We start from the raw sequence: 23,891 nt of genomic DNA on the forward strand, positions 1-23,891 counted from the left end.
TCTGGGGAGGGGGAGTGTATTAATGTTATCTGGAGAGGGGAAGTGAATTAATGTTATCTGGGGAGGGAAGTGCATTAATGTTATCTGGGGTAGGGGAGTGTATTAATGTTATCTAGGGAAGTCGAGTGTATTAATGTTATCTGGGTAGGGGGAGTGTATTAATGTTATCTAGGGAAGTCGAGTGTATTAATGTTATGGGGAGGGGGAAGTGTATCGATGTTATCTGGGGAGGGGGAAGTGTATCGATGTTACCTGGGGTGGGAGTATATTAATGTTATCTGGGGAGGGGGAGTATATTAATGTTATCTGGAGAGGGGGAGTGAATTAATGTTATCTGGGGAGGGGAGTGTATTAATGTTATCTGGGAAGGGGGAGTATATTAATGTTATCTTGGGTGGGGAGAGTATATTAATGTTATCTTGGGTGGGGAGTATATTAATGTTATCTAGGGAGGGGGAAGTGTATTAATGTTATCCGGATAGGGGGGAGTGTGTTGATGTTATCTTGGGAGGGGTGAGTGCATTAATGTTACCTGGGGAGGGGGAGTGTATCAATGTTATTTGTGGAGGTGGAGTGTATCGATGTTATCTGGGGAGGGGGTTACTTGTTAATTATATGGGCGCCACTTGACATGGTGGAAGATGAGCTGGCAGGTACGAGCTGTCTGAGTGCTGTAATCTGGAGTCAGTCCCAGGACCAGATTACTGCCATACAAGTGGAATCTGCGCTGTTGCATTTTTACAGTGATGCCTGTATAACTAACAAGTCACCTATGCTAACATTAATCTGTTTGGAGCAAGTGTTCTGTCACTATGGAAACAGCTTTGTTCTCACTAAGCTACCAGTATCCTCCCCAAGAGACACACTTGGCAGCTCTTACTAATGTGAGAAAGTAAAATATTTCTTCACATAACAAGGCAGGACATTATGTCCCCCTGTATTATTTTTAATATATTATTCACCATCTTTGCTATACTTACGTTTCACCTTTAGAACATTTGCATTCTTTTCAGTGGTAATACATTTACTGCTGTTACTACAGAGACTGCTCCCAAAATGACATTACTTTTCTCGGCATTGCCAAAAGGTAGACCTACTCTAAGCCAACAATTAACCAACCAGAAGCTACTCCTAGCCAATTTGGGTATAAGAGACTCCGTTTTCCATAAATGGCAATATTTCAAGTAGTAAATTTCACATGTTTATAACAATAACCAGTGTTTGGACAAAGTTTCTTATTTGATAAATATAAATAGTTGTATTTATACACAGTATATAATGTATGTTTCAATAGTGGATTGTGTTTTCCAGCGGTTGCAGGAAATCGCCTCTAAGAACTGGTGTCTATTATACACCGGATAAATATGGTGTCGTCTTTCAGATAGCTGTTCTTTGCAGACTGCAGCTTAGTGAGTGGGAAAAACAAGGGGCAGCCGCTGGCAATATTCATGTCGTTTACAGGCCGCTGGAAGGAGACGGAGGTGATGTCTGGGCGGAACGCGTCGATGACGTGCTCGCGATTGCTTTGGTCTAGAAGCATGAAGGTTACCTGGAAGAGACGCACATGAAACCGTTAGTGACAACCTCTATTTTACAGACACTATGGCGGACTGCACTCGGAAACTAGACAAGCGGTATATGCAATCTAGGGCTAGGAGCTCACTAAGGATTCACCCCGGTTCTAATGGCTTTCTATAGCTATAAACCTTTTATTTTAAAGTCAACGTAAAGTTTGCTTTTCAGACCCTCCTATGGGTCACCTCATCTCAGCAAACAGGAGAAAGGATAAAAGGGCAAGAAAACACTATGGGCTTTATGAAGTAAGGCAAAAATATGGAGGAAAGACTGGCGCATTTCCTTGCTTTCCCCCATAATTGTCTGGGAGAGGGTCGGGAGGAAGTGTTGACTCACAGTTACAGTGTGTAGCCATGGTAATGAGAGATATCATTGTCATTCACACTGTCCCTTCCTCTGTGCCACAAAATACTCATATGCCACATATAGGGAACCCATGCCATCTTTACGTCCCCACACAACGCCCCTCTGCGAGGTGACTAGAGCGGCCCACCAGTAAGTAAGAGGCTCCAACAGGTTCCGCGAGTCGGTTTTAAAATTCTAATGTGTGTTGAAATTTTTAAAAAACGAGTCAAACAGTTTTGACGGCGCTCAACTGGCTCGAATATGTTACATTTCATTGCGAACCGCTGAGCGGGAACCTTGAACAGCGAACTAGTGTTTCCAGTTTGATTGTTTATTTGTTGTTTTTTTTTAAAAAAAAAGCTAAAAATACTGTAATATTAATTAAAAATATTATTCTGTTCCTGTTTTAAAAAAAATAAAATAAATTAAAAACACTAAATTGAAATAATGTAATTTTCATTAAGATCGGATCTGTATAGCAGAATGGAGGCGTGAGGGTGGAGGGGCTCTATCCCGCCTGCCCCTGTCGCCATCTTTGTCTCTCCTACGCGCTTATCCTCTATGCCCGTCCTAGAATGACTTCAGTCGTCAGGATTAAAATCTTACTGCATTTTTCTTTCATGTTTTCCTTTTACTTTGGAGAACAGTTATTCTCTTATATTTTAAAATAAAGATCAATTTATACCTCTCTCTGTCACAATTTTGCACACTAAAATTATTACCCCCCCCCCCCCCCTTTCCAAATACCCTTGCACCCTAGGCTGCAGCCCAGTTAGCCTAATGGATAATCAGGCCCTGCCAACTGCTGTCTGTCGCAGCCTGCTGGGACTTGTAGTGCCACAAATGGAGCGCCACGTCAACAACATCTGTGTGAAACAAACATTGACAGAACCATTATAACCATATAACCAACAACAGAAGCGACAAATGAAAATATCTCCCTCTTTATATTGTGCACATGATTCTGTGGATATAAAGATGTTATTTTGCAGCCAGTAAATGATATTGATGTAATATAAACACTCCGCTATGATTGCTATAATTAGCCCCCTCCAGGTCACATGACATGATAATGAGGCCACTTTTCTGTTCCCCGTTCAGTCAATGAGTCACAGTCACTCGGACAGAGGATGACTGTGTGCAGCACTTACCTTGTGTTTAAATGGCCACGGGAGCAAAGCGTCACATTCTCCTTTCATGACAGCGAAGAACAGGGAGATGTGGGTCCCCTTCCCGGCACCGTCTCCATTTAAATAAATCCGCAGACAGGCTTTGTAGCCGTACCTGGCTGTGTAGAATGCTGGGGATAGGAGTAGGGACAGGTCAGTGAGCGGAATCATATAGTACTATAAACCTCTGTACTGCTCACAACAGTGACATCTGTACTACTGGCTGCTCACTGTATAACGCTCTCTAGTGCCCAGTAAGGTGAGAGTCAGGCTCACAATGGTGAGTGTTCACTCTCTATACCTCCATAATATTCCCTACTCTGCACTCTCTATACCTCCATAATATTCCCTACACTGTCTGCACTCTCTATACCTCCATAATATTTCTTATTCTGTCTGCATTCACTATACCTCCATAATATTCATACTCTGTCTGCGCTCTCTATACCTCCGTAATATTCATACTCTGTCTGCGCTCTCTATACCTCCGTAATATTCATACTCTGTCTGGGCTTTCTATACCTCAGTAATATTCATACTCTGTCTGCGCTTTCTATACCTCAGTAATATTCATACTCTGTCTGCACTGTTTATACCTCCATAATATTCCCTACACTGTCTGCACTCTCTATACCTCCATAATATTCCCTACACTGTCTGCACTCTCTATACCTCCATAATATTTCTTATTCTGTCTGCACTCTCTATACCTCCATAATATTCCCTACACTGTCTGCACTCTCTATACCTCCATAATATTTCTTATTCTGTCTGCACTCTCTATACCTCCATAATATTCCCTACACTGTCTGCACTCTCTATACCTCCATAATATTTCTTATTCTGTCTGCATTCACTATACCTCCATAATATTCATACTCTGTCTGCGCTCTCTATACCTCCGTAATATTCATACTCTGTCTGCGCTCTCTATACCTCCGTAATATTCATACTCTGTCTGCGCTTTCTATACCTCCGTAATATTCATACTCTGTCTGCGCTTTCTATACCTCCGTAATATTCATACTCTGTCTGCACTCTCTATACCTCCATAATATTCATACTCTGTCTGCACTCTCTATACCTCCATAATATTCATACTCTGTCTGCACTCTCTATACCTCCATAATATTCATACTCTGTCTGCACTCTCTATACCTCCATAATATTCATACTCTGTCTGCACTCTCTATACCTCCATAATATTCATACTCTGTCTGCGCTCTCTATACCTCCATATTATTCATACTCTGTCTGCGCTCTCTATACCTCCATATTATTCATACTCTGTCTGCACTCTCTATACCTCCATAATATTCATACTCTGTCTGCACTCTCTATACCTCCATAATATTCATACTCTGTCTACACTCTCGTTACCGCTATGATTTTTGTCCCTTCTGTGAGTACAATGTGAGGAGATTCTGAAAACCATGGAAATGTTAGATATGTTTTACTTAGTAGGTGACTCATTGTAATTATCGGATTTGAAGTAATTCTCTAGCACCATAAACAGCTTAAATTAGCACCGCAGCGTTTGGGCAGAGCTCCAATCCCACACTGTAGACAAAACACCACTAAATGCTTTTTTTGCAATTAAATTGTTATGGCCCTTAACCGAATAATTTCCCACTAATGTTTTAAATAATGAATGTTGCAGTTCTTAAAGGGAAAATCAATATAGGACTTATTTTCACTTTTCTATAAATCTTGAGTAAAACTTATAAGAAGAGGAGGGAACAGAGAACCAATCTTAAAAATCACTGCAATTTATTATGAATCCTAAACAATGTCCAGAACGGAAATTCGATAATTGTGACTGCAGTCCCTCATTCATTCTACCATACGTTCCTGTTGGTCAACGCATTTTGGAACTAAGTCCCTAGCTCAATAGCTCGGCATGGATTGAATCTACAGGGCTTTAAGAAATTGATAAAGCACCTAATATGATTGTTAAATACAGCTACCTCATTGGTCCACAATTAGTAATTCAATATATAAAACCTATGATTAAATCACTCATATAATTAGCTCATCAGTCAGATTAAATCTATTAAACACATTTTCAAATATTGTAAAAACAATGCAATATATGTTTTTAATATATTTAATCTAGCCAATGTTAAATTAGTGATTTAATTATAAATTTGTAGGTTTTAACTATTGAATTGCTTATGGCATTCCCAAGCTTGCCAACCAATCAAATTTCTGTATTAGAGTATTGAAAGCCCTGTGGATTCATTGCACAATGATCCATTGACGTACTTCTGAAACGCGTTTCGCCATTTACTGTTACATCACTGGAACGTCTGGGGAAGCTGTGACAGTTACCAAATGTTAGTTGTGCAACTTTGGAGAATAAATATGTGACTGTGATTATGAGAACCTTGTTCCTATCTAAGATGTATATCAGATATTGTTTTGGATTCACAATAAATTGCAGTAATTTTTAAAATCTGTTCTCTCTCCCCTTCTCTTTAAAATAAGTAATGTTTCCGTATACAGGAGAATGATAAATTGCCTCGCGTTTCAGTGATATTACTGCGTCCTAGTAAATTGTAATGAATATTGGTTTTCGGTCTACGAGGTGGCTGCTTTTGCGTTGTATCAGCGATAGTTACCTGAGGAATAGAGACTGGCGGCTTTTCCTGTGATGGCATCGTGACATTTCTGTGCCAGGTCCGAGATTTTCCATAAAAATACCCCATCGCAGGAAGCATGCTCGAGGGACGCCACACGCACGTACAAGTCACTGAGCGCCATGTCCTTGGTGGCCAAAGCGTGGCGCAAATTGGCAATCTGAGAGAGATAACGAGTAAAGGTTGATGCTCTGGTTTCTGAATGGTGAAACGCAATCCTTCATCTGCTTTTCGCCATGGTGCAGAAGAAAATCAATTAAACATTTTAATTCAATCGGCAATTCTTTTAAAATTAATTTTTTATCTGTTTTTATTCTTACAGCTCCATTATCACAAAGACGGCGGATCACTCAGCTACCTGGAGAAACTTGAGCGATAAATTGCAGCGGTATCCACTAGAAAAGGTTACCGGGGTGATTCTGACTGGCCAGGTAGTGTTCAGAATTTGGCTTTCAGTCCCAGAGTAAAAAAAAAAATTTAGCAAAAAATAAATAAATATCATAAATAACATTATTTAAAAGTAAAAGAAAAAATGCTTTAGTTTTATAAATAAAACAGTTTTATTGTGGCGGTAACCTCACGCAATAGCCGTGGGTACTTGTTAAACGGGGTTCCCCATACAGTTCAGCGAGGCGAGATAGCGGGTAAAAAATGTATTATTAAATTATTATTTTTTATTGTTTGTTTGTTTTTTTAATAAAATGTTTTTTTTTGTTTCTTTAACATGTTTATTTTATTTTGGTATGAATCCGGAGCTTCATGTATTTTTTTTATATTGAAAAGATGAAATAAAATCCATTAGTAGAACATTTATTTTTTAAAAAAACCTTTATCTGAGCTTAGAAATCTCATGAGGATTACTGATAGCGACTTATTTTTCTTCGTATATTAGGAAAACATTGAATTAGACAATCTCATACTTAGACGACGTATTTAAACACAGTATTCGTTTTGCTTTTAAACAATAGATAAACATTTACAGAGTATTTGCAACTTGAGGACAAACACAGAAGTGGTTTGTGATCACTAAAATCCATTTCCCTAGATGGCAACAACACCAGCGCCACCTAGAGGTGAGGCAGGCAGCGAAACTTTCGAATATCTTGTGCAATAGTGATTTCTGACTATATTTGTGAATATTTTGTAGTGTGATGCATATAGTCACATAATAGCTGTCATTGAGGAAAGCGAATTTGTGCATTACCTTTTTTTCACAGGCTTTTACTTTCATTTGTTCCTCGTCCCTTTGTTCCAGGGCTGCGGTTATTTTGGCGTTGGAGCTGTCAATCTCCCTGTTGAGCACAGTGATGATGTTTTCGAACACCTGAATCCTCGTCTCCAGTAGAGATAACCTCCCGAAAAGTTCTGGCATTGGGGAGCCTCCGGTTTGGTGACAACAGTCCACGTCAATACTCCCGTTCACAAAATTCGCCTCTCCGTTCTGGAGTTTGGAAAATACTTTCTGGGCCCTTCTTGTTGGTCCTGTGAAGCTGTCGTGCAGTCCGTTCTCACTCCCCTCCAGGTCCGTCAGACTGTTTTTTAATTTCAATATAACGGGAATAACCAACGCTAAGTGGGCGGCCGAGGACAATTTTTCGTGTTCCTTTAACTTGTCTTTGCTCCCCTGAAAAGTGGAGTTTTTAAAAACATCATTGCAAAGAATTACTGGTTTTATTAAGTGAAATTCACTCTCTGTAGATGGTTGTTTCTTTTACATCAATAACTTCTATTTGTGTTGCGCTAGATTCTAAAAAGATTTACACAACAAATTATGTTCTTTTTAAGAATGCATTAGATGAGGGACAGTTTTGAAATGCATGGGGGTTGGAAAAAGCTAGTCGAACAGATGAATGGAGTGCTCACAGTGGCACAGATTATTTCAGGACATACGAATGCTGATCTTGTGGGCGAGAGTGACTTGTCCACTTCTGTGTTAGTGAAGACAGGGGCAGTGTGGTGAGAGGAGCGGAATGGCGGTAAGTGGGAAGACACAGACTGAGAGTTATATAGGGGAAGGAGCAGGATCCCTATCAGCACAGAGTATATCAGGAGATGAGTGATGTGTTAGTGAGGACAGGGCTGCATGTGACAGGGCAGTGACATGATGTGTGGAGGGGAATGGAGACAGCAGGAAGTCACAGACTGAGAGTTATATAGTGGAAGGAGCAGGGTCCCCCAGCAGCACAGAGTATATCAGGAGATGAGTGATGTGTTAGTGAGAACAGGGATACATGTGACAGGGGCAGTGACATGATGTGAGGAGGGGAATGGAGGCAGCAGGAAGTCACAGACAGAGTTATATAGTGGAAGGAGCAGAGTCCTCCAGCAGCACAGAGTATATCAGGAGATGAGTGATGTGTTAGTGAGGACAGGGCTGCATGTGACAGGGTCAGTGACATGATGTGTGGAGGGGAATGGAGACAGCAGGAAGTCACAGGCTGAGAGTTATATAGTGGAAGGAGCAGGGTCTCCCAGCAGCACAGAGTATATCAGGAGATGAGTGATGTGTTAATGAGGACAGGGCTGCATGTGACAGGGTCAGTGACATGATGTGTGGAGGGGAATGGAGGCAGCAGGAAGTCACAGGCTGAGTGTTATATAGTGGAAGAAGCAGGGTCTCCCAGCAGCACAGAGTATATCAGGAGATGAGTGATGTGTTAGTGAGGACAGGGCTGCATGTGACTGGGGCAGTGACATGATGTGTGGAGGGGAATGGAGGCAGCAGGAAGTCACAGGCTGAGAGTTATATAGTGGAAGGAGCAGGGTCTCCCAGCAGCACAGAGTATATCAGGAGATGAGTGATGTGTTAATGAGGACAGGGCTGCATGGGACAGGGGCAGTGACATGATGTGAGGAGGGGAATGGAGGCAGCAGGAAGTCACAGGCTGAGAGTTATATAGTGGAAGGAGCAGGGTCTCCCAGCAGCACAGAGCATATCAGGAGATGAGTGATGTGTTAATGAGGACAGGGCTGCATGTGACAGGGTCAGTGACATGATGTGTGGAGGGGAATGGAGGCAGCAGGAAGTCACAGGCTGAGAGTTATATAGTGGAAGGAGCAGGGTCCCCCAGCAGCACAGAATATATCAGGAGATGAGTGATGTGTTAATGAGGACAGGGCTGCATGTGACAGGGGCAGTGACATGATGTGAGGAGGGGAATGGAGGCAGCAGGAAGCCACAGACTGAGAGTTATATAGTGGAAGGAGCAGGGTCCCCCAGCAGCACAGAGTATATCAGGAGATGAGTGATGTGTTAGTGAGGACAGGGCTGCATGTGACAGGGGCAGTGACATGATGTGAGGAGGGGAATGGAGGCAGCAGGAAGCCACAGACTGAGAGTTATATAGTGGAAGGAGCAGGGTCTCCCAGCAGCACAGAGTATATCAGGAGATGAGTGATGTGTTAGTGGGCATAGGGTTGCATGTGACAGGGGCAGTGACATGATGTGAGGAGGGGAATGGAGGCAGCAGGAAGCCACAGACTGAGAGTTATATAGTGGAAGGAGCAGGGTCTCCCAGCAGCACAGAGTATATCAGGAGATGAGTGATGTGTTAGTGGGCATAGGGTTGCATGTGACAGGGGCAGTGACATGATGTGAGGAGGGGAATGGAGGCAGCAGGAAGCCACAGACTGAGAGTTATATAGTGGAAGGAGCAGGGTCCTCCAGCAGCACAGAGTATATCAGGAGATGAGTGATGTGTTAGTGAGGACAGGGGCAGTGTTACAGTGTGGAGGTAAGTGGGAAGACTAAGAGTTATATAGTGAAAGGAGCAGGGTCCTCCAACAGCAGAAAGTAGTGATTTAAGGATCTGGTTCTATGGGAAGATTGTGGTGTCAAATGCATCTTCTATATGAAACTTGTTTGTTGAGAATGTCGTCTTGAATGACTTGAACCTGTGTTCCCTCTGTGTGCTCAGTGTTTACAGTAATAAATTGAGATTTGAAGCTGACTTGTCCTACAATCTCAGCCTTTCATTGCTCAATGAGACATTTTAGTTGTACATTAATATTACACATATTGTGCTATGTTCCACTGAATGTCACACTTACTTTAAATGTGCAGCCAACCGCTGAGAAACGACACTTGTCTTTCAAGGTGGCAGTACCAGTGTTGTGGCTCTGTAAGGATTTCAAGATTTGTATTAATTACCATGAATGAAAACATGTGTCTCTGCATTGAAGAGGTAGCTGTTCATATAAATATGGCAGGTAGCGGTGAACAACCTTTGAATTCTATCACGAATGAGCAGAGTTGTTTAGACATTGAAAGAGTGTTGAAATGCAGTTCACCCACTTCTACAATGGAGGAAGAAAGCTTCCACTTACTCTGAAATTTACATATTTTTTTACCAAAATACTTTATCTGCATGACTCTAGCACTTTGCCACGGAGTCTAAACAAATTCCTAAAATAATTGTTCTTTTGGAATTTATTTAAATGCAGTGATTTCCTCACCTTCCCCTTGGCCGGAAGATCTGATTTTCTGTGACTTTGATTCTCAGGTGAACTTTTCTCACAATTGTGTTTCTGAAATTATATAAAATGGTAATAATTTATGAAGTATTATTGGTGAGTATCGCTAGAGGGTTACAATATGCCCAACAATATATCCAATTACAGAGAGAGGGTGGTTTCCTAGTGCCTGGAAGTTCCCCCTCCAAGCTGGTAGGTTAATTGGCTGCTATCAAAATTGACCGTAGTCTCTGTCTGTCTGTCTCCCTCTGTGTGTGTGTGTGTGTGTGTGTGTGTGTGTGTGTGTGTGTGTGTGTGTGTGTGTGTGTGTGTGTGTGTGTGTGTATATTAGGGAATTTAGACTGTAAGCTCCAATGGGGCAGGGACTGATGTGAATGAGTTCTCTGTACAGCGGTACGGAATTAGTGGCGCTATATAAATAAATGATGATGATGATGATGGGGCACTGTGTAATTGAGGTGGCTGGACCCTGCCCCCGCTTCACACGGCTCTGCTTGAAAAGGGAGAGCTGTGTGCACCTAACAGTAGTGCATGCAGCATTGCCCATGTATATTATGGGAATAGGAAGAGCTGAAGAGCAGCCAAGCACTGTCTTATATTATAGCCACACCCCCATGCATGCTGGTCACGCCCACTGGTGGCATGGTGTGGAAACCCCCCTCTACAAATCCTGCGCTTGCCCCAGTCTTCTAAAAAGGAAAAATGGATGTGTTGCCCATAGCAACCAATCAGATTCTAGCTCGCAGATTCTAGAATGCACTAGATACATGACAGCAAGAATCTGATTGGTTGCTATGGGCAACACCCCCACTTCTTTTTCTTTTAGAATGTAAGATAAATCTTCTCTGGTGGTATAAATAATATTCATGCTCAGCTCCCTCTGGACTTTTTAGATCCCAAATTCTGACACCATGACCCCCTATTGCAGCAGGAATTGGTCTCGTGAAAGAAACGGTATGGCTATAAATATGTAAGTATACTGTACGCAAGTAGCATACATACTATAAATACACAATAATCTGCAATAATGAACTATGGGTGAGATTCAGTGCAGCGCGATGTGTCCACGAAGACGCATCGACTCCATGTCCTGACTGAAATCTCCACTCATTTTCGTCCGCAACCCACAAATGTCCGCAGAAAAACGAGAGGAGATTCCTTATGTCCTCCAGACATTGAGGCGACGTTCCGCGGCTCCCTGCGCAGAATCGAATCTGCCCCTATGACGCACTTATCTATTCATCAACCAAACGTAATTTTATGTTTTTGTCTTTACCATTCTAGAAGTTTCAGAGCTGCGTGCTGATAGGTGGGGAATAGACTCAATTATAATTTTATAGGGGTTATATGACTTTCCCTTTTCCTAACACATACATATAATGGGCCTGATTCATTAAGGCGCGCAAAATGAATGTATATTGAATTTTTTATTTTTTTTTAAATTGCACGTAATCGGACATTTGCAAGTCCGTATTCAACAAGGAGCGGATATAATGATACGTCTGGTGATGAATACAGGTCTAGGTCCGCTCTGCTCTAACAGACACTGAAGGATACGTCCAATACATATGTGGAATATAAAGTCACAAAAGAACGCACAGAAAAATAAATTCTATTAATGACACCTGTTATAATAATACTGTTTAGTCATTAATAGCAAAACATTCAGAAAAAGTGTTTTTTTTACATTTTTTGATTTATTAGTATGTTCTCAATGCACATTGTACATAAAATACATTTTTACAGTTGCCCCTGATACAAACACATGTTCTAGCTGCATACACAGCCGTCATCACTAGTAATCAGTACTTACACCCGACCTGTAGCTGGAGGAAGTGATATGACTGAAAATCATGTACCTGTGAGATGCTCAAAGCGATTTTAGGCAAAATACGGCACGTGGCGGCAATTACGTTCCTTAATGAATCAGACCCAATATGAAGAGTTGGGGGAGTAAGAATGAATAATGAAAATAATCAGAGTTGTTTAGCTGCACCCTCAGACAACTTTATTGATTTGCGCATGTTCTCCTGCAAACTCTACTATGCACATTCCTTTTATCTTTTTGGATTCTTTCTGTGTTTTTTTGTTTCCTGTGTATTCTCATACAGCTCAAAACTGTGGACTGCATCCAACACAGAGAGTGGGTGATAAAGCCCAAGGCAGACGTCCGTCACATATTTAGTAATCGTTGCAGAACATGTTTGAACCAGGAAGGTTTATCTGCAGGTGGAAAACCCCGTTAAGATTTTGTGTTCTCCAGTCTCGCTGCTAACAGGAAGTTCGGTTTGGGGCATTCACTGACGCTCTCAGTTCTGTCCCCTGGAAACTTCTAAACTTATGAAAAGCTCTCAACATTTCCTCAGTGTTTATTTATTTTATTGTATTTTTTTATTTCCCTGAAATTAATTCAGTAAACAACTTTCACTTTGAGAGGTATGGCTACGAACCTCGGGAAAACCTAAAACTGTTTACAAAGTGTTTGTTATGTCACTCCATAATCCAGAGGTTGGTGTAGGGCATGCTGGCTCTTGTAGTTCAGCACCAGCTGGAGAGCCACCGGCATATAACATAAGAGCTCTGTTATGGAACATATTGTCCAGAAATGAATATATCTGAATGTGTTCACAAACACATATCTATCTATCTATCTATCTATCTAGCTGGTTGCTAAAGGCTTTTGGTTGTATTCATTCACAGCTCTGAAACCTGACACATTTCTGCTATATTGATATAGAGAGAAACCTCCCTGACTTTGAGTTTTTCTCCAGATGTACTGTCTATAATGCGCGGTACGTCTTGCGTTAGTCTCCATTGGCTGAGCCAATCTACGACAAATCTGCCTTCTGCGGCTATAACGGTTAATGTGTAATACCTGTTGGCGTACTTACTGGATTTTCGTGACTGGAGACCCTCTTGGAGCAATTTGGGCACATTGTGGTGTAATTTGAACATTCGCCTTCCAAGTGGTCGGCCAGATGTCTCCGCTGAACCGTTTGGCCGCAGCCGGTGATGCACGGTATCGGGGCGTATTCACAGAGGTGTTGGTGATCCTGCAACATTAAAGGGGGGATGGTTTGTGCTTCAATATGGAAACAACTTATGATGTTAGTACTATATGCCTTTCACGTTGTTATTTAAACCTAATCCTATTTCCATTCTGCCTGGCTACAATATTGTAACAGTAATATGGAGGGTTCTCCAGCGACCGAGGGATCCGCAGCTACCCACAAGTCGTCAGATTAGGATTTGGTGAACCCCTGGACTCTCCATCCTGCATGTGAACACTCACACAGACATACAGAACAGACATGTAACTACAGAGCGCTGTGATTTGTTTGTGACATCATGTGATGACGTGGGAGCACAAGCATCTTTGTGAGCACATGTATCTTTGTGAGCACATGTATCTTTGTGAACACACACATCTTTGTGAGCACACGCAGCTTTGTGAGCACATGTATCTTTCCCCTGGCTGCTGGGTAACCTCGCTACACCTCTGCAGTCCTTCGCTTTTTTATTCACCGTTATGTTTATTTAAAGTATATAGAAATAATTAGTACACAATACAGTAACCTTCACTTAAATAAAAAGCTTCTAAGAATTATTTTAAGTTACTTTCTTTCAGATTTTATGCAATCAGTGATATATCTAGAAGAACATGAACTTGCGGGAGAGTAGACTGCAGATTAATGCAGGCACACTTGATTAACCCTAAAAAATTGGACTACTATGCTATAAGAAAATAATTTTTTAGGATTGCACCTTTGCCCATAGTGTAGCGGGCACGTACTTTTTGGAGATCCCTGATGGGCGATCCTATGGGCAAGTGTAGGGTGGGCCTGACAACGCAATTCATGTCATCACATCCCTCCTTCCAGGGGGCTGAACCATCATGGCGCAAGACGCATCATTAGGACCCGCCCGTTGAGGCATAGTGATGCGTATGATGCCATCAAGCCGTGCCTTCTTTACAAGAAGGAGAGAAGGGATTCTGGAGGGCGGCCTGATCTCTAAGGAGTCCGGGAGGACTCCCTGGAACTTGCGAGTCTCCCGAACATTCAGGGAGAATAGTCAAGTATGAGAATGAAGCCTATTAATTCACTAGAAGCCAGTGATCTCTTGGAGGCACTTTGTGGGAGCAATTGCTCAAGTGCTGTCGCTGGCTTCTAGCGATCTTAAATATTATCTTCACCTGCAAGCGGCTGCAACCACCCTATGTAAGCGACCAGAGCCCTTTAAATAATTATCTGCAGAGCTTAACGGAGCAGAAGAGTTAAACTTACATCATAGTCTTTGAGGACCCCAGTCCAGCTGCACCCCGCCGTCATGCAGTGCACTCTCAGTTCTGAGATCTCTTTATTAATAGCGGCATCGCTGAAGGCCTAAAATAGAATCAACGTATAAAGATCACCCTACCGAAATGACGAGAGGGACTTTCTGCAACAGAAAACCCGAGAAGGCTTGAAGTTATGGGTGAGTTTCAGGATGCAGTCAAAAGGAAAGTCTCACAACGAAGAGAAACAGAAGAGGGGGAGAGAGTAGGAAGGTGATAAGAAATACATGCATCAGAAGAAACAACAGGCCAAGGTCCATTTTGTGTCATTATTCTTTTTTCACAGAACAGAATAGAGCGATGCTACTGCACCAATCATTCATTCATTCACTCACTCATTCATTCACTCATTCATTCAATTATTCATTCAATTTTTCATTCGCCCATTCACTCAGTCATTCATTTGCTTAATCATTCATTCATTCATTTACTCATTCAATCATTCAATTATTAATTCAATCATTCACTCACTCATACACTCAGTCATTCATTCGCTCATTAATTAATTCACTTTTTCATTCATTCATTCAATCACTCATTTATTCACTTATTCATTCATTCACTCACTCACTCACTCATCCACTCATTCATTCACTCAGTCATTCAGTAAATCCTGTTTCTCAGGTAGACCTCACCCAGCCACTTTAAAACCAGCTGCTGATTACTAGCTTCTAACATCTGCCAACCTCAATTTAACTTTTTTTTTGCTCAATCCTTAAGTTCAGTTGTGTTTGCTAATGAAAGACAACATTGTTTGATATGTGCTGTGTCAGCAACGAGCGGCCCTTAGGGACGGGCCTGAACACAACCATAAAATAGAACAAGTTGTCTTTATGCTGTAGCTCGTAGGTCTACATGTGGTTTTTCCCTATCTCCCGTTTATTTCTCCCAGGAATATATTATCACAACATGAATGGTTTGGGCGTAGTCTGTAATTTCAGACAGATAGAAAACGTCAACTCCTGGCTTGGTCAGGAACCTACCCGGTCTTCGGTTAAATAGCAATCTTCGGTCAGAGAATCGGGGTCTTCTTTGCTACACTTGGGACAAATCGGTCGTTTGTGGTTTCTGTCCAGGAAAATATACGACAGAGATCTACTTTTATTATAAGATATTTATTACCTACGTCACACGTGCTTATATAATGAATGAATTAAATACATGATTACAGTATAGCTATAATACAATATGGCTATTAATTGGTGAATTGCAGTAGTTTCTTAAACTTACAGTCGGTAAATACCATAGACAGTAGCGCAGGAAGACTCTGATGGTACGGGAGTGACCGCCAATGGGGGAGTTACTTAGAATATAGGATTGTCAAATTTCTCACAGTTAAATAAAATGCTAAATTCTTTCCCTAAGCACAATCTCAGGGGGTTACGTCTGGCGCCTCTTTGGGGCAGATTCAGTTCAGTGCAGAAATCTCTGCTCATTTTTCTCAGCTTTGAGCCAACACGCTCCGTGGAGACACATTGCACTGAAATTAATCTATCCCTCCATGAAGTATTTTTGGACCTTTCCAGACCTGGCCACACCCATCACCATTAGGCCACACCCACAAGGTATTGTCTTGTGAGAGGATTCTCATGTCTCAGTAAGATTGACAGGAGAGTTAGGGGAGGAGATACAGGGATTATGGGGAAGAGCAATAAGGGCCACCGTAATCCCAATGACGAGCAATGCAATATTAATGTCAGACAATTAAAAAGCAAAAATAAAAAAATGTTTTGTTAGTATCTTCAATTTCCTGTGATACATTGTATCTACGTTCCCTCCCGCACACTTATTAATACATTTATTTCCCACCCGTACTGATCAGTATTTGCTCATTGGATTGATTTTATTTTTTCCCCTCTTGTATCAATGTCTGCCAGGGTTGTGTTTTCAACCCGTATAACTACAGTAACATATATACATTATATAGCAGTGATGGGCAACTGGCGGCCCTCCGAGCCGTCCCCTGTGGCCCCCAGCTCCGTCCTAATTTATTAGCAGATATCTGTTATAGCGTGTTACACGTGTGTAAAATGCCTGCTGACATGTTATTACAGATAGGTGTCTCTTTCTTTGATTAAATTAATGTTTTATCTTACTACTGAGATTAAAGGTAACGTGCTGCCCATTTGAAGGTTAGAGGGCCACACCGGGTGGCCCCCGTAGTGTATCAGGTTGCCCCTCACTGTTATACAGTAACTGTCCAGTTCTTGACTTTTGACCTTAATGAAATGTAAACTGTGTACAGCCTGTTGCAAAACCTCAATAATTATGTTTCCCATCTCCCAACATGGTATTTTTAGTTTAGTTACCTTTATAGAGGTCACAGACTTCTGGGCCCACCAGTATAGTTCTAAGTTATGTAGTATGGATTGGAGAACATCTATTAATACTATTGTTTATATAGTGCCCCTTATAGGAGCAGCCAATCAGCCAACCAACCAGTACGGGCGAGCGTACAAACTCACCGGTTGGAATAGAGCAGATAACTTCTGCTGTGACACTCTGCCCTGCTGTGACACCCTGCCTAGCTCGGACCCCTGGTGTCCTTTTTCCCGTGGGATGGTTTTCTCTTAACAGTAAAATGCAAATTAAAAAAGAATCAACATTTAAATCGTCCTAACATTAGCCAGACTCTTAAATTGGAGCCTGAATCAAGTTGGGTTTTTGGGGGGTTTTTATTGAACAAACTTGGATTACAGCCAAATATAGGAGACAACTTAGAAAATACAGGATGTAGTCTTAGTGAAAACCATATAAACAGTAACAATTACATAGATAAACAAACTGGAATATGTAATGCTATCTATCTTATATATGTTATGGGGTGAGAAAGGGGGGGGTCGTCACATAAAAAGAACAGTGTTTGTTAAATGGGTCTAGGGCAACAAATAGAGGGGGGGCTATTCGGTGAGAATCCAGTGGGAAAAAGAGGATGAGAATTGTTCACAGGTCTAGCACAGGGATAGGTTAAATCAGGTTTAAACACTTACCCCTAGACCAAGTTTTCTTCAGAGACTAAACATTAATCCAGTTCAAATTTTAATCCAATTCAAACCATAAACCTGGCTCAAATTTGAATCCAAATTGAACCATAAACGGGACTCAAATTTTAATCCAAATTGTATCATAAACCTAGCTCAAATTTGAATCAAAATCGAACCTTAAACCTGGCTCAAATTTAAATCCAAATGGAACCATAAATCTGGTTCGAAATTTAATCCAAATCGAACCATAAACTTGGCTCAAATTCTAATCCAAATGGAACCAGATAGTCACAAGTTCTCCTCGTGTTGAGTGATGTAATGTAAGATTATCCAACTTTTGTGTTAGTTCCTGGTAAGAGTGAGCACCATGTGATATCTGTACATGTAAATACTGTCACGTGTGTCTAAACAATCGAACCACTCGATGACATACAAGACAGCCAGGAATAAGATCAGTCAGTCTCTGGGCTTAATGTTTTACAACCTGGATACTAATGATGTCTTTGGATCATAAATAAATGTATTTATTTCTTTTTTAACAATAAACTTAATTTAAAATCTTACTGTTGCCTAAAATTTGTCTATACTGTTGTTTAAATATAATGGTTAGGTAACTGGGGACTTGTACAAAATAATAACATTATTAAATTGTGATTAGCATATCAATTTGTCATAAAACTATTTAACAGGTTCGAACTAAAGGTCATAGGAACAGTAGAGGGTCCCATGTTTTGGTCCCCGGTTCACAAGTTAAGAACCCTTTGTTTATATTTTTTTAATAGGCCAGGAGTAGCAAACCCACGTGTGATTTACACATGTGCTAGAAAACTGAAAACTAACATGTATTAGATGTGTAGTGATGCGTTTTCTATGCGCTTTTGATGCTTTGCTCTTTTATTAATGCAATCTATTGTCAACACATGAGAAATAGGACGTGCCGCGTGACATTTTAAGTGCAGCATTTTAAAACACAAGGGTCTATAAAACTGCTAATTTTTAATGTATTTTTAATCGTTAGTGCCTGAAAGGGCATTTACCAGCCTATAGGTGTGGCCAAGCCGTTAATAGTTATAAATTTATCTGTTACTAATCTGACTAAACATTGCCTATTTCTGACAAGTCTGCACATACTCCAGATAGATCGTATCTACTGGTAATTTGGCTATACACAATACAACGGATGAACTATATTCAACCAGAACAGACAATATAAACTGTCAGTTACTGACCCGACTATTAAGAAAGAACAACAAGGACTGTATGACAGACCTGACTATATGGAATGGACGAGATGGACTGTATCTGTTACTGGCCTGACTATCCAGGAATAACAATAGGGACTGAATAATAGACCTGACTATACAGAATGTAAAAGATGGACTGTATCTACTACAGACCTGACTAAGCAGAAAGAACAAAGGGACTGTATAACAGACCTGCCTATATGGAATGTACAAGATGGACTGTATCTAATACTGACCTGACTAATCAGAAAGAACAAAGGGACTGTATAACAGACCTGTCTATATGGAATGTACAAGATGGACTGTATCTACTACTGACCTGACTAATCAGAAAGAACAAAGGGACTGTATAGCAGACCTGACTATATGGAATGGACGAGACGAACTGTATCTAATACTGACTTAAATATTCAGAGAAAGAACAACAGGGACTGTCTTACAGACCTTATTATGCGGAATGGGCGAGATGGACTGTATGTATTACTGACCTGACCATCCAGAAATAACAATAGGGACTGTATAACAGACCTGACTATACAGAATAGATTAGATGAACTGTATCTACTACTGACCTAATTATTCAGAAATAACAACAGGGACTGTCTTACAGATCTTACTATGCAGAATGGACGAGACGTACTGTATCTATTACTGATCTGACTATCCAGGAATAACAATAGGGACTGTATAACAGACCTGACTATACGGAATGTACAAGATGGACTGTATCTAATACTGACCTGACTAATCAGAAAGAACAAAAGGGACTGTATTACAGACCTGACTATACGGAATGTACAAGATGGACTGTATCTGTTACTGGCCTGACTATCCAGGAATAACAATAGGGACTGTATAACAGACCTGACTATACAGAATAGATGAGATGGAATGTATCTACTACTGACCTAATTATTCAGAAATAACAACAGGGACTGTCTTACAGATCTTACTAAGCGGAATGAATGAGATGTACTGTATCTATTACTGATCTGACTATCCAGGAATAACAATAGGGACTGTATAACAGACCTGACTATATGGAATGTACAAGATGGACTGTATCTAATACTGACCTGACTAATCAGAAAGAACAAAGGGACTGTATTACAGACCTGACTACATGGAATGTACAAGATGGACTGTATCCGTTACTGGCCTGACTATCCAGGAATAACAATAGGGACTGTCTTATAGACCTGACTATACAGAATTGACGAGATGGACTGTATGTATTACTGTCCTGACAATCCAGGAATAACAGGGACTGTCTTACAGACCTGACTATGTGGAATAGACTAGATGGACTGTATGTATTACTGACTTGACAATCCAGGAATAACAGGGACTGTCTTACAGACCTAACTATGCAGAATGGATGAAATGGACTGTATCTTACTGACCTGACAATCCAGGAATAACAGGGACTGTCTTACAGACCTGACTATGTGGAATAGACTAGATGGACTGTATGTATTACTGACCTGACAATCCAGGACAGGCACGGCGAGCAGTATCTGTGACCACACAGCGTCTGTTGCGCCTTCTTCAGGACATTATTACAGTTGCAGCAAAGGTACTTGTTCCCGGGGACGTCATCACAGATGCTGGTGGGGTAACCAGACACAAACTCGTTTTCATCAGGCGTAGAGCAAGGGCCAGTCTTCAGCTTGGCCATCATATGAGAACCCAGGAGACTATGGTACACTGAGGTCCAGATATCCTTCTAGTGCAGTCTCTAAATAACTGTGTGTGTTAAAACCCAGCAGCCTTAACCAGCTCTGTACAGTCCCTAAGTGTCGTGTGTGAGTGTGTGGGAAATAATGTTGAAATTCCCCCGATTACTCCACCTGACTAATGGTGTTTCCCCGGCTTGTATCTGTTGTTCTGCAGAACCGGTTTAACATTAACCTACAATATCTAACAGGAAACACTGATACAATTATTACCAGAGATTGTTCCACAAGATTCCAGTTGTTAACAGTGTTTTAATATTTATTTGTCACTGACAAAACTGACCTGCTTCCTGATGTGAAGGATCGTGAACAATGTCTCTTTTTGCTGACGCTGAATGAGGAACTTTCACTTTCTCTTCATTATATTCAAAGTACACAGGATAGAGCAGTACAAGTGGTGTCTGAGATGTGGATCACCGACAGATCTAACAAGAGAATTCTGGGATTACATCGGCAAACGATGCCAGTTTTTTAAAACTTATGTTAAAAAAGTACAAATAAAATTAATCACATTACAATTATTTATTTCAGGAAAGAAGTTTATGCTTCTCAGGACTGGACAGAGAGGCAGAATATAAGTATAGAGCATACTTGCCAACTCTCCCGGATTGTCCGGGAGACTCCCGCATTTTGCGAGAGTCTCCCGGACGAGTGTGGCAATCTCCCTGATAGGACGTGGGAAAAATTCAGTTTAAACGCCGCGATTCACCCGGAATCGCGGTGTTTAGCTCCGCCCCCGCTGTAAAATGACGTGATTTGCGTCATTCCGTCACGGGGGCGGGGCCAAAATGACGTGATTTCGCCGCCCCGCCCCCTGCACGCCCACGTCCCAGCCGGCATCTCCCGGAAAAAGAAAAATAAATGTTGGCAAGTATGGTATAGAGGCGAAAAAGAACTTATTGAAAATTTTTTGCCATTTTCAACAACAAAAAAAAAAGAAGTTAATTTTCTATAAAAATGTAATTATTTTTGATCTGCGGAGTAATGTTTAATCTCAGTTTTTAGCTTTAATTCAAGGCACGCCTCTTGTCTTCATTAGTCTGCAGTTCAAACTTCAGGTGGTACAAACGTAATATCTTTTTATGTTTACAGAATAATTTCCAACTGTAGAGGAAAGGGTTAAGCTTTTCGGGACGAGTTCCACGGGCGCAGGAGTGATACCCTTATGAACAACCTGCTTATCGCATTATTTGCAAACTGCTTAATCACCCTAAATCGTCCCTTTGAGGCCGTGCCTTCCGTAAAACCAGCCCGGCCCTCTTGTAGGTGGGTTGTAAAACTTTGAGCTATTTATAACTTCGTAAAACTTTTCAGGATGTCGTCAGAGTTTTCAAGGCTGTGAAAGTTTTGTCCACTTCAGGCTCCAAAATAAACTACTGAAGATCATTTTTTTTCTCCGATAATTATCCCCCCCCCCCCCACACACACACACACACACACACACAAAGCCAATAAAGCAATTTTTATAGATTGACCCCCGTGGTTCTAATCGTAAACCTCCCCCCAAAAAAATAGAATGTTATTTTATTGGAAGCTAAAGATCATTTTGGCATTACGCTTCTGAAATAGAGGTGGGACATCTGTGTCAAATTTTAGGGGAGGGTAAAGGGGCTGGGGGAAGCTTTGGGAGCGCTGGTCAAGCCCACGAGGAACATGGCACACCCCAATGACTACACCCCCTTCTAATGCAGCATATTCATGTGCAGAACATTATTTACCGGTGGTCCCGATTGGGATGAGGGGTTTGAGAGAGTTGTGCTGTGAACGCGCATGCTGACAAGAGGGGCATTCCAAATCCTTGCTGCTCACTACATCATGTGTCACCTGACTATGGTTGCTATGGTAGTCACATGAAACTTAGCAAACATTAGCAATCATTTATAGCACCTTGAAGAAAAAAGTTAAGGAGTAAAGAACAACTTGATGTATCTTTATATTGGTCTTTTATCAGTCATTTATTTAAAAAAATAAACCCATCAACCGAATATTTATTGGATCTGTAGCTCTAAACAAGGGCTCTCCTGTTGCTGGGAAATTATATAATTTCCAATGCAAGCCAAAAGTTCTCTTTTTTTTCCTACAGTGCGGCTTCCTGCTTTATTATATGTGAAGAATTTAAAATAAACAAATTAGGTTTTTCCATACACAGTAATAGTCGCGGGGGATGAATTAGCTTCTGAATACGAAGCACTCATCCCAAAAATGCAACTTTTATGACCTAGTCAGACACAAATGTGTGGAATTGCCAATAATCCGGAGCTCAATTTTACCCAACATATAGAATAAATCACCAAAAGAAAGCGAAAAAAAAAACCAAAACTTAAAAAGGCATTTTTCACAAAATATTTATTTTTTAATACACAGAAATGTTATTGTTTTTACCATTGCTATCTCTGGAGTCTAATGATTTTTATATTTACCTTGTTTTTTTTTTTTAATCCATCAAGGCTAACCTATAACAAAATGCTGTCCATTATATAGTGTCTTTATAAAGCACGTTCTCTCAATCTTGGCAGCAGTATCCTTTCCTTTCTTTCCATCTTCTAGATCATTATAAGCGGATAGCCGATGAGTCCATTAAACATAGACTAACTGAAGTTAATTCATTACCAGTATGTAACTCGTTATATACAGACTAAATCCAAGCAGTTAATATTCTGGACTTAGAAATTCATCCTCTCTATCAGCATTTAACTGCACAGATGGAGTTTCCATCTAATTTTGGGAGATTGTCTCATCTTGTCTGTACAAGTTCCTCTTTTATACATCAAACTGAGACATGTTCGTACTGCAGATAGGAAGCCGTTTAATGTAGGAAACTCTGAATGAGGAGAGAAGAGATGTGTGTCTTTTAGCTATGCCTTTTATCTTTTTTCTTAAAAAAAAAAAATAGGATTATTTATGGGTATTCACTTAGTGCACACTTTACGGCCTGCAAATAAATCTCTTTCTCTCTGTGGTACATAATTTATTGCCGTCTGTGTATCCTCTATATAACTCAGCCACCGAGATTGGTTTAAAATGAAGCATGACAGGCAGACTGAAGACCAGCCAACATGAAAACGTTTTGGTTTTTTTACAGGGCGATTGGTGGGAAATAGTTGCGGCCTGAGCGAGATGTAAGAATGTTACTTTACACTGCAAAATTGGTATGTAGTGACCTACACATTACAAAAGTGATTCTGTTAGATGGTAGGGGATATTTAGTGACCTACACATTACAAAAGTGATTCTGTCAGGTAGTATGGGATACGAAGTGACCTGTACATTACAAAGTGATTCTGTCAGGTAGTAGGGGATACGTAGTGACCTACACATTACAAAAGTGATTCTGTTAGATAGTAGGGGATATTTAGTGACCTACACATTACAAAAGTGATTCTGTCAGGT

General features: G+C 40.8%; 1 protein-coding gene across 1 annotated transcript; it reads right to left on the bottom strand.

Annotated features, from left to right (window-relative positions):
- Positions 1-489: 489 nt before the first annotated feature.
- On the bottom strand, positions 490-20,778 carry TRAF1 (TNF receptor associated factor 1). The gene is made up of 10 exons (XM_075185668.1): positions 20,250-20,778; positions 15,521-15,605; positions 14,488-14,586; positions 13,093-13,254; positions 10,184-10,255; positions 9,779-9,847; positions 6,933-7,352; positions 5,711-5,888; positions 3,072-3,220; positions 490-1,549 (listed from the first exon to the last, which is right to left on the bottom strand). Exons 1-10 carry the CDS (start codon positions 20,444-20,446, stop codon positions 1,331-1,333), a joined length of 1,650 nt encoding a protein of 549 aa, XP_075041769.1. The 5' UTR covers positions 20,447-20,778; the 3' UTR covers positions 490-1,330.
- Between the last annotated feature and the right edge of the window lie 3,113 nt (positions 20,779-23,891).

This window comes from Mixophyes fleayi, chromosome 9 (assembly GCF_038048845.1).
Source record: "Mixophyes fleayi isolate aMixFle1 chromosome 9, aMixFle1.hap1, whole genome shotgun sequence".
NCBI classification, from domain to species: domain Eukaryota; kingdom Metazoa; phylum Chordata; class Amphibia; order Anura; family Limnodynastidae; genus Mixophyes; species Mixophyes fleayi.